Source organism: Melanostigma gelatinosum (genome assembly GCF_949748355.1).
Source record: "Melanostigma gelatinosum genome assembly, chromosome: 21".
In the NCBI taxonomy this organism is placed as follows: domain Eukaryota; kingdom Metazoa; phylum Chordata; class Actinopteri; order Perciformes; family Zoarcidae; genus Melanostigma; species Melanostigma gelatinosum.
The window spans coordinates 7,047,490-7,060,344 of NC_136654.1; the positions used below are offsets into that span (position 1 = coordinate 7,047,490).

At 44.8% G+C, this 12,855-nt stretch overlaps 1 protein-coding gene across 1 annotated transcript in view; it reads right to left on the bottom strand.

The window, feature by feature from the left end:
* Window positions 1-12,855, bottom strand: part of ankfn1b (ankyrin repeat and fibronectin type III domain containing 1b) — a gene marked incomplete at both ends in the record, with an annotated part of 88,567 nt that overhangs the window by 24,994 nt on the left and 50,718 nt on the right. Inside the window, one exon of the mRNA XM_079293212.1 lies at window positions 5,692-5,814. Within this exon, the coding sequence (XP_079149338.1) occupies window positions 5,692-5,814 (123 nt within the window). The remainder of the gene's footprint in view (window positions 1-5,691; window positions 5,815-12,855) is intronic.

Genomic DNA, 12,855 nt, shown 5'->3' on the forward strand with positions numbered 1-12,855 from the left:
AACCAATAACCAATAACCAAACTGAAGTCTCAAAACTGGTGTTCACTCAATATATCAATACTTGAGGTACGATTCCACATTCAGAGTGAACAGTGAAGGGTTGAGTCCGAGCACTGACAATAACAACCAGCTGTTACTACGACACATATGCACAGAATAATCACAGAAAACTGCTCCTTAGAATATGCAGCAAAGTACAGAACTGCAACTTTATCACACAGAAGCCCGACTGGCGAGCTCAGGTTCGGCAGCCGCGACACGGAAACAAATAGAGTCTAAAGTTAAAGAATAAAGTCGACTTTATTTGTGGTGACGGATCTAAACACAACAGAGCTCAGCCTCGTGGAGCAACATGATTACTGTCCCGGTGGGGCAAAAAGACACCTGGGGATGGACCCAAGTGCAGATAGACACGGGGAGCAGAAAGGATGATACACAGTGATTTTAATAAACAAATGTCCAAAACAAAACTTACTCAGGTGAGTACAAAAGTAACAACTAAAAATGCATCAATGGTCCATTAGAGGCAAGGCAAGGCAAGATTATTTGTATCGCACATTTCAACAACAAGGTAATTCAAAGTGCTTCACATAAAACCATTAAAAGCATCAAAACATAAGGCAAAAGAAAAGGAGATTGAAAAACAATTAAGAACATTCATTAAAACATTAAAAAACAGTGCAAGAAATAAAATGCAGTCATGCTTCATGGACCCACACCTGGACGGGTGGAGGCGGGTCATGTCAATCGGACACAGAAACGAAAAGTTCTAAATTCTGACGGCAACAATTTCATTGGCTAACAAAGGTTGTGGCGTCATCTGATTGGGTGAGGGAAACGGGGGAAACATTGTCAGCTGAAACTCTTTGTTGTGTACACTGATGTGGGTCTGGAGGTCTGTACCTGAGCTTCCTATCTCAATCTGTAAACCATTTTCTCAAGACTCGTTTTAAAACACAAACCTCATCGGTCCCCAGCCGGTTTTCTTGCTGCCTCTGACCCTGAATACAACCCTCACACACACACACACACACACACACACACACACACACACACACACACACACACACACACACACACACACACACACACACACACACACACACACACACACACACACACACACACACACACACACACACACACACACACTCAGAGAAAGTAGGCAGAGGGGTGTACTTTCCTCAGCTTCGGTTGTCTTTTATCAGCTTATGAGCAACACATGGAGCTACGCTAACCCTCTGACCCATTGGCTGTCTGTCTCTGCACACACACACACACACACACACACACACAGAAACAGACACACACAGACACCACACCACATTAACGGGCTTTTTTTTCTCCCATGCTCTCTATTTCGTAACCTCTCGTCTCTCTTTACAAATCCACAGTCCAGGTTTCAGAGCTCTTCATCACTCGCTCTAGCTGTCTCTCTCCATCATCTTTTCAATCTGCCATTTCATCGACTTCATTCTCAATTATTCTCACTCTCTCCCTCCTCCTCTTCTTACCTATTCTAGTCCGCCCCCCCCCCCCCCGACCCCGACTTCTCTCTTTCAGTCGCCGCCCTCCATCCCAACCCCCCCCGTCTCTCTGTGTGCTGAGTTGAGGTTTGGAGTGGAAACCAGAGTATCAAGTAGGAGACACACAGGACAAGAGGGAGCCAGCCTCATAAATCTCCCTTAGTGCGGCCCACAGCATCCAGAGTCAAGAAGACACTGTGTGAGTGTGTGGACATACTGGAGCGCATGTATATGTGTGTGGGTGCATGCGTGTCTGCAGTGTGCACACAGGTTTTTCTGAATACGAGTGCCTGCGTGTACTTGATCTACTTCATTGTGTGAGTGTGTGAGTGTGTAACGTGTCGGTGTTTGTTTTTTGCGTGTGTGTGAGAGAGAATACCACAAGGCCGATCCAAAAGCAGAGAGGAAAGCAGAAACGCTGCTCCCTTGTGTGGACTGGAATCTATCATACCTCATCTCGCCAATAACTCAGTCTCAACAACTCAACATTACGGGCCAAGAAGCATGAAGTCCAAACTCAGCAGGGCAGCTAAAAACAGCGCAAGTAAACAGTTTTGTTCTGAGGGAGAATGTTCCTGATATATATCCTAAAGGGTTCGTCAATAAAAAGGCTATTAATAACAGTCTCTGGGCTGAAAATATGACTGAAAGCCACTTCTGAAAATCAATGGTATATATTTTCGGTGATGAAATAAGTAACACCTGCACACTGACAAGACGTTCTGATCTCTAATATCCTTTTTGCACGTGATGTGTGTACATATAGCATATAGCATATAACTACACTATTTATAATGTATTTTCAGTGAAACCGTGAAAAATAAAAAAACTTTCTAGCCCAAAATTGCATCTTATCTTGAACTATATCTTACTCAAATACCGTTTTATACCATTCATATGTATGTGTGTCAGAGCTTCTTAGTGTTAATACATTCGAAGAATAATGTCATTTTAATGCGGCCAACAATGTGACATTCCAGCACAAGCAGGGATCAGTTTCCCGCTGTCGTGATCTTTAACAGGGTGTTCTAAGCAGAATGTCTAAAAAGAAATATTATAGGATCTATAACCTCCTTTTTTTTGTCCCTCTTGTTTGAACTGACAGCTCTCAGCCACAGAAGAAAGGAGAATAATCTGAAGGATGAAAGGAGGATGAAAAAGAAAGAGTGGGGGATATTAAATCGAATTAGAACCAAACGAGGCGAGTGGCACACCGTCTAAAACCACTTTACACCCCGGGCCCCTTGAGCATTGCCCTCTTTTTTTTCCACGAACACTTTGGTGATTCCTCCGTGTTCTTTTTTTATTCCCTTTGTGCTCAATTCATAAGGATTAGCCCCCATTCCCCCGTTACACACACCAACTCAACACAGTCCTAACTATTGCAACGTGTGTTTGCTCATGTATGTGTGTGAGCATGAATATCAAGGAGAGAATCAGACGTGAGCTTCTGCTGTGTGTGTGTGTGTGTGTGTAAAAATACATCAACTACGGGAAGGGGAGGCTGGTTTCTCTCCTGGCATCGAAATTAGGACGTCATCCGAAGAGTGCTGTCAGCTCCGAGTTATCCCTGAAGACAGGGTGGCACCAGGCAGAGCAGCGGGGCCTTCAGGGGATGGAGGGGGCTACACTGCATAACCACACACATCACAATAAGATACTTACTGGTGTGGGACCAACTTAAAATTAGATTTTTTTGTTAATTTATGAAGTGGATATGGTTCGAGTGCCGATCGCTAGTACACGTTGATGTTTAAGTACTTATGTATAGAGTTCCCTCTCCAGGCGTACTGCGGGGGAACCGTTGTGGGAAATAAAAAACGGCCTGGCCGACATACATGGCTGCCTCTCCATTGTACTCAGGGGTTTTGGCAAAGGGCTGGAACTGCCTCTCTGTCACCATGAGAGGATATGGAAATAAAGACTTATTTACTGGCCCTGTGCTGGAACACAACCAGTGTCCCTTTATAACCCCGGTATTGACTCTCAGACTCTACTGGATGTCTCCCGTGTCCACGTCATGCACAAGAAACAAGGCAGCAACTGTACCCGGCAGTGGGAGACCGGCCGATAGGCCGAATGCATTAGTTTAGATATTGAACTCAATGGTCTCATAATGCAAACAATTCTCTGAGTGACATGAAGTATCAGCAGCGGGCCACCATTTCCACCCAAAGACGTAACAGATCCAGATTGTAATAATTCACACTGATGGTTTCTGCAGAAAAAAAACACCGAAAAGACCCTATCAATATTTTTTTCAGCAATCTTAACAGGCAGAAAACACCCTCTTTATTTCCCCTTTAGCGCTCCCTCTCACCCCCTCCTTCTACTCTTTTCTCCACCCATACTCTAGAGGCCATTTACTATGATTACCAATAACAATAACACCCCCATTATCTTTTATTATCGCATTTTCCCAAAGCCCTGCCAGCTCTCATGGACTTTGATAAAGCTACAAAACGGCTCCTGTGTCAAGTTTGCTGGTTTCCAGCTCGGTATTTAATCTAATCCTTGTGTAACTTTACTCTTACAAGTTTTGATTTAAAGAGTGGAAGGAAGGGGGCAGTGTGCAGATAAACACCATTAAACCTGAATTTAAAAGTGTTGATAACGCTACATTTCACTTTCATTAGAGGCAAAATATCACATTTCACAATCACATTCCAATACAATATATTTGACGAGAACGCGACTTAGAAAAATACGGCTCTATGATAAGAATTACTCGTGAGCAAAACAATAATACAGATTCCTTGGATAGACTTCAGGAAGTGCGATATGTGTCGAAGAATTCAAAAAAATGCAACTGATTCGAGGGGCGTTTTCAAGACACTACTAAGCGCACGTGTTTCCCGTCGACCGTGTTGATGACTGTGCATTCCACAGAAGCCTTGCTGGTCTTGTCAGGAGTTGGACCGACCTCGTTTCACCTCCCAGTAGCATGAATCAGCCCTGAACCTCGAGTCTCTCCTCCTGGGGTCCCTTGTTTATTATGTCACAAAAGACCAGTCACACTCCTGTAACGGCGCCGCGCCCCGGAGAAAGTCAGAATCCAGCTGTAGCCGAGCCCCCCCCCCCCCCCCCCATCCCTCTCGTAAATGAGCATGTCCAATCTACCCACTGTGTTTCATTAAAACCAGACTACATCAATCAGGGCCTGAACTTTAAAGGCCAGGTCCCCTCTCCAGCAACATGGGAGGAAAACACGAAACTGTTAAAATAAAAAGGACCTCACACTGCACGTACACTCCAACACGCATACACTTAACACCACATTTCTGCTGGCGGACCACACATCGCAACGTCAGTCCGAGACCACACAGTAGGTCTCGTGAGGCCGACAAAAGACCTCGTAAGACCTCACACCGGGCCCTCGCATGATTGGATGGGACCTCAGAGAATCCCACACCTGTAACTCCACAAACCGCAAAGTAACTCCACTGAAAAGCTACTGTAGTCCCCGCACAGCAATTAGAAACCTGGAAACAGTTTAGACCTGCGACTGTTTGGACTTTTTGTACTTGACTAAATGAAGTGCAGAGGAAGTGTAAGAGCCGCTTTAACCTGGGGCTATTTTCCCAATGGTGAGAGAAGTAGCAAGGAAGAGCCAAGAAAACATAGCGGGAAGCTCGGGGGAGGGGGTGGGGGGGGGCCAGACGGACAGACGGCAGGATGGATGGGTAGATAAATGAGTGGAGGCCGCGCAACAAGAGGGGAGACTGGGAGGGAGTCCCGTGGGTGGGGAAGGGAAGGCAGCCGTGTGATGGAAAGCTTTCGAACTCCTTTCATCGGCTGCCTGAGGATTGGAGCTTTACAAGAGCAAGATGAGCCGGCGCCACTGGAGCTGCTTGGCGCTCTCCAACGAAACCCAGACGCAGCAGAGCCACTCCTCTCACTCTCTGACTCCGCCCCCCCCCCCCAAAAACCAGCCCCCCCAATCCTCATCAACCTCAGCCTTGATACACAGACAAATCATAGCAAGGCCCGGTTTCAGTTTCACAGATTCAAATCAAAATCCTGCGCCTGATGAAGTCTTACTTCATAAGCTGCGCAGTCTAAGAACCTAAGAGCCTGAAGTAGTGAAGGCCGAGCACACGATCACAACCTCAGGGATCGTGAAAGAATTAGATTCAGCAGATGAGGAGATGGTCTTTGGTCTTACCAGTCCACACTTAGAGATCGTCTCCTGTAGGATGAAGGTCTGTCCGTGGAAGTCTTCTCTCCTTTGGCCACACGCTCTTTGAGGGACAGACGATGGGTAAATTTGGAGATCCCCGACTCTGACCTTGGGGACAGAACAAAAATAAACAGATCAGAATAAGACTATGGACTGGATCTTCGACAAACGTTCTGTCCTGCACCATATTGCCTTATCATACATTACACATTCTTGGATAGAAGTTCAGGAGCAGGTAACATCAGTGCCTTTGTTTCAGCATAATTAATCGCTAATAAGGAAACACACAGAGGGACTGATATCCGTACTGTGGGTTTATCATCTACAGGACTACTGAAATTCTCTGCCAGAAAACTCAAAATGTCCAGCCAAGGTTAAATGATGCTGGAGAACACAAATGTCTCAGTAAAATGGATTCCCTTAAGCTAAGCTCACTGAACTCAGTTTTGCAGAAATCCCAATACTCAGTGGACATGCAGTCCATGAAGTTGATAAACTGTGTAAAAATGCTGCAGTTCCCAGAGGAAACATTGGGTTTCAGGGAAAGCCGCATACTTCCTGCCTAATTTTCTCCAAATCTTTTTCACAGAAAAGAAAAAGAAAAAGAAGTGAAGTCACACACATTTTAATCTCCTCTACTGGGCTGCCAATGTCCCAGCTCAACTTTTCGTTCAAAATTAAAAACAGGAAATGTAATATTTCTTCCATTCCAGCCCAGGATACATTTGATGAGACTCGGCTTTTGCAATATTGCTGTGGTAACAGCGGGGACAAATTAAAACGTAATAATATCCTCTGTCAAAGAGCCGGAGGAACGTTGCCGGAGCACGGAAGTGATGGAGAGTAAAAACTCACAAGACGTTTTCAGCAAAGGTTTATATAAATGTAGCCAAAGTGAAGAAAAACCCGTGGTCAGTCAAAGGACCAGAAATTCATAATTTAAGGAATTTCCTTCTGGTATTACCAACAACACATTCAATGATGCCCGAGCATGGTGCGGCATTCTTGGCTCACCTAATCGAACACACATGCTGTTTCCATTTCATTATGAAATGATAAAACATCCCTAATAGTGACTCATACGTACTCGCACACATCCATAGACATCCTCTCAACCGGAGCCAAAAAGCGTTTTAGTCTCCATGGAGACATAATGCAGCGATGGCTGGGTTGAGGAGAACACAGACTACTGGGGTGCGCCCTGCCACTCAAAAACAAAAGCATGTGTCTGCCATCGCTGTCGTTAGCTCATGTATGATGTTGCAGAAATGACATTTCACATAAGGCTTTGATGAAAACAGGATTGATGCAATCGTACACAATAGCTCATGCGGTTGCTTTGATTGCTGAACAGTGACATGGATGAATGACAGTGTGGCGATGCGTCCAAATTCACCTAACTCAATTGCCAAATTGGCATAAATGCTCGTTTTTTTTTAGCATTGATTCATGACCTCGCATGAGTAAGTCATACGTTCTTGGCCAGAAGAGGGCTTTACTTCATGAAGTGGACAGAAGGTCTGAGTGCCCTGTCAAGTCTATGGGAGACAGATCAGATCTGGGAGAATGATTGAATTGGATGGAGACTTGTAAACGTTCCCACAGGTGTGAATAAAAGACTTGAGGGACCTTGGATAGTGAAACCCTTTTTTAAAAGTTAAAGATCCATGCCGGCTGGGCTTTCTGCTGCCTCGCCTGGAACATGTTCTGCTCCTTTACGGACTGATATCAAAATAAATGTCACATAATAAGATTGCTTTATTGCCGAAAATTCGATTGCATCCGTCTCTCAAAGGTACAGGCAGAATCCTGGCATCATCAATCAAAGTTCTCCGAACACCAAGTTAACAAACGAAGAGTATAAATATTAGATACAGAATGATCTTGGGCAGGGCTCCACACTGCACCTTTTTTTATAAGTGTGCGAGTTACAATTTCACGTGGTCGCATTAATGCGAGCGCACGATGATCATTATGGAGCAGACATGTCCAACCACTGTCTATTTGGTCTCCGCCTCCAGAGTCTCAAAAGTCAACTTGACGAGTGATCGAGGAGCGTCCAGCTTGTCGGAGCCGCATCTGTGCATGCGTAGTGGAAATGCTTTCCTGCTCGCTCTGTGTGCCCGTGTAACGTGCATGCGTCTGGTTTTTGGACAAATTAAGTGCCATACACGTTTCGCCGGTAACACTCATTTTGTTTGTTCTGCCGTTTCAGAGAACAGCATAAAGGCCACGTGAGTGCTGCCACACTCAAAACTTTAGTCTGGAGCCCTGCTGGGCACAGAGTCAAAGCAGCTACACTTTACAATGAATGTATTTAAGAAAAGCCTTTCTGTCTATATTAACACATTGTATTGTTGTTGCACTTTCTCTCACGCTGCAACGACCGATTCCTCGCAAGACCAGCTGTTGCACTATAAAGACCATGTGATAAGCTGAGATGAAAATACAAAATGACCTCATGCCATGGCTTATCTAGTAGAACAATTCCCCGGTTCTCCTGCCTTCGTTCCCACTCCTACACCCTCAACTACTGTTTCCTGACCCCGCGCCAGCTTCTCCAAAGAGTCGGTTGACCTCGAAGACAAAGAGGCATATTTTCCTGTGTGAATCACACAAACGGGGTGTGGGATTCTAGTCACATGGCAGAGCAACCCCTAATTGATGGTATTAAGTTAGGCTGGGCTTCTTCTTCAAGGGCTTTTAATTAAATTAGTAGCACTGCCCTGCGCATGCCAGCTACTGACGACCATTGATGCTAATGACCCTTTCCATAAACTTTATATTTCACAGATTCATAAATAGACCACAGGGGTGATTCGCCATTGGTTGTTAATAATTGCATAGATCTAATATGTTTATGCCCAATAGTTACATTAAAAGTTGCCTGTACAACTTCAAACTAACTTTTGGATCAAACACATGACATGACACGACCACAGGATAATGCCTTGAATGCCATGAAAACACATAGGATCATGGCTTCAAAGACACGGGGGGGCCCGTGGACACAGAAGAGGCCTCAGGGAATCCCTTTGAGGGGTTTAGAGGGAAAATGGACATGTGAAGCAGGTGGGTCTCAGTGGAGGGGATCTGCTGGCAACCGGCTGCCTCTTGGCTCCCTGAGAGCCTCGACCCCTGGCTCCGCCGCATGCAGCTGTCCCCGACAACATCATCACAGCCGACACACTGTGATGATGCAATCCCCTTGGAGACCCACTCAGGATATCCCAGTCGATTATCCTCTCATCAGAATTATGTTTTCTCTTTCATTGTCCTGGTGTTGATTACGGTTCATGGAATCAGTGATTGATTGCGTTTCCTTATAGAACTGAGGCTAGAACTCTTAACCTAGAGCACCAACGTGTTTCTACATATACAAGAGTCAGACAGTGCTTCGGCACCTGCAACAATGCCCTGTCCTCTTAGAAGGAAGCTCCTACAAAGCCAATTAAGGCATACCTGTGTGTGTGTCAACCTCTTGTCATTTCCCATCTCACCCTTCAGCCACTTTGACCCTCTCTCAATGAACACCACATGCAGAACGGATGGCAATGGCTCACTCAGCGACGCTCCACAGCATGATGTGCACACAATGGAGCGCATGATGTGCACACAATCGCTTTTCGATTTGTCTCTTGACGTACGCAGCGGGTAATTACATAAGAACTCATGTTTATTATTCATTTCAGTGGTACCGTGGTATGTTGAGGTTGACATTTTCGTTTCTAGGTGAAACTCGACAACTGTTGGATGGATTGCCGTGAAGTTTGGTGCAGATGTCCATGGTGCGCTGAGAAAATGTTAGCACGCTAACTTACTAAACCTACACGGTATGTTAGCTTCATAATAGTAAACATATTAGCATGCTGAGATTAGCATTCAGCTCATAGCACTACTGTTACTCTTTAAATATGCTCTACAAGTAAGAATACAAATCAAATCTCCACCTTTTCTGTATTTTATACTTTGTTCTTTCATCATAAAATCCCCCTTGTACAGTCCCAGTGACGACAAGATACAATGACTGTTGCTAATACATCCCTCCAATGTGAAAGCCCACCGCTGCCTCACTGCAGTGTGACTTAGATTATGATCTCGCCAGTATTAGTAACTTTCCCCAATCCTGCAGCACAAGAGTGCTTTTGTCAGCACTGAAAGGCTTGTGTGGCGATACAGAGAAAATGTTGACCTACGCTTACACACACACACACACACAGTTACTTACACACACTTTCACACTGTCACTCCGAAGGATCGCTTTCTTGCAAACAGTTCACCTGATGTCACTTACCCTCTCCGTACTGTTGACATGGCAGCAATGAACTGTTCAGAGGTATTCATGTGCACAACAAATTATGCTGAAGAACTCATTGTTCATATGCTCACCGTACAATTTGGCCCCCGCTCAAACAGCCTCAGCAGCCCACTGCTATTTGAGAGCAGAGTTAAGACTGCGTGGAATTCTAGCAAAAACCAAACGCCACAAAGAAGTTTAAGAGCTACAGGGCTCGTTTATATCCACTGCATAAGACATATTTATAAACTAGGTTTAGATATCAACAAGTCTCATGCTCATAATTCAATATATTCTAGTGCTAAAGTACCTATAACTGATTTAAAAAAAAATCTTATTATAGTATTACATTTTTTTTTTTTTTTGATCTTAATTTGAATTATAAATTATTTTAAACTCTTGTTTGCTGGAGTGAAAAATTGTCTTCTAATGAATACTATTATTCTTTAATACTAGGTTTTGCATTCCCGCCCTCCTGGATGATACTATTCATTCAATTTACCGATTTGATTAATGGGAAATAACATGAGAAGCATGCTCAGCAAAGCTTCACAGACAGGGTTTTGTGTTGGATGTGTTTATAAAAGGGACCCCAGAATGCAATGCATTACACAATCTATGTGGTCTGTCTGAGGCTGGGCTGCCCTTAACCACAGATCTTAGTTCAGATTACTAATGCGCAGACAGGATAGTAAATCATAAGCAGCACAGACAAATACCTGACCCTGTTTCAGCAATTATGGGCAATGGCTGCCGACCTAAAACAACTATTTTGGAAATGAGGAAAAACAAAGCGCTGGGATTGCTTTCATCTCCGTCTCCTGCTATGGCTCCCTTATGCGTGCCAATGGAAGACTAATACACCAAAAAAGGAATGTGGGCACCCGCCCATATAACAGATACATGCAAATGAAATGGATGCAAGCACACACGGTTGCTGGCGCGTGCGCGCACAAATACACAGACGCGGTTTAATTCATGAACATACCCCTCAATGTGTTTCATGAGGCAAACAAAAAGGCTTTCAGTGGCCCAATCATAAAAGCACGCAGCCAAGCTATGAACATTGCTAATTAAAATCTGCTCAAAGAAAGCCTTGTTTTCCATTCACCATCTCCATCCAAACCCATGTCTGTGTGTGTACGTCTCTCTATGTGGTGGAGGCTGCTTTTATTTCACTTGGACGGAGGCCTTACCAATAAAACACACTGATATTTCTTTAAGCTGACAATATGCAGTAATGCAGTACATAATCTGAATGGCTCAAAGCGTAATGTGGAATCGCTGGTGGTAGCGGGGGTCGATAAATGAGAGGCAATATCGTAGCGTAGTCTGTTGCATAACACCTGATGCGCTCTGGGGTCTAATGAATTAGTCTTCTTATTCCAAAAAGATTGCCTGAAACAATCCATCAAAATTATGTAATGCGCCACACAGAGCAACTACGTTGATGAGAAGGATAATTCTCCTGCCAGCCACATGGGTCCAAAGAGTGAGGGGAGGCGTTTAACAGCCGCTTTGACAAACACATCTCAACAATAACTGGCAGAACTTCGAGTGCTAATGATCGAATCTTAACGCTTCGTGCCAAAGGCGGGGACTCTGTTATCACCCTACGCACATATTCTCATATGCTGCCCATCCACCCACTACGGTAAACAGAGATATTTCCATCTCGGCTCCTTTCCCTCCATCCCCTCATTTGCACGTCTCTGAGTCACACTCACACTTTCATCTTTTTTTTTTTCTCCCTTTCATTACGACGCTCTTGCTCACTCTCGTTTTCCACGGAATCGGCACACACAGAAGTTCTCAGGGAGACAAAAATGAGGGAGGAATTTAATGCCCTATTTTTTCTCACTCTCTGTCGGCTCCCTGTGGTGTTGGGCTTGATACCAATCCCTACGTGTCCCAATCTGCGTTTGATGTGTGCCACAAGGCTGACTCAACACAGTGAGACATACAGATGATGGATCCGCAGTCAAATTAATCTTGAATTGAGCTGACAGTGGCATGGAGGCCAGCACGCTGTTAGAGGTATGTTGCTGCAGTACCATGGGAGGGGAGGAGCAAAGCAAGTGGTGCCACAGATAGTTTTCTCTTTCCACTCGCTTTCAGTTTGGTGGGATGAGATAATAAGGCGATTTGGAGGAACCTAATCTGGGGTAATTTAACAGCTAGATAGATGTGGTAACTCCCAAATTGAACATGGACCAGTGTGTACAACACAGTGCCAACAGACATGTATGAGCACATACACACCTACTAAGGCACTCATCAGTTACATCCCAAATCCAAGGTGAGCAGAAGCATTAAACCTGATTTATTAGTGGGCCACAATCCAGGAAAGACATAGAGTAACATAATACAGTTCAAGTGTCTGGGGAGCTGGACTTATCTGATGGGACCTGAAAGCCTCATCGCTGCTGTCGGAAATCGACGGGAACCTGACAACAGTCGCGTAGCATCCCATGACATTGTAACCCATTAATAATTCTGCACAGAATTTCATAACTCTCCACACAATCGCCTCATAAAACTCCACATAAGTCTCCAGCTGGTCTCCTCTCGGACACAGAAAAGCTGATAAAACCCCGTGGAGCCCGGATCTTAACCCCGCTGTATTGGCACACTCAGTATTGCAGAGTGTGAGTCTGAAGAGCCGATGTGAGCCCATGGTGTGGATCTGTGTGTGCCAGCCTGAGTTCTACACATGGCTTTTGGAGGCCCGGCCTGATGGAGGTGGACATCACTCTGGTGTTATGTTCATGGTCTCGAAGCAGCTTTAAACATACACACACAAAAAAAGGGCAACCCACATTTGTCCAGTGAAAGAGCTAATTGTACAGTTG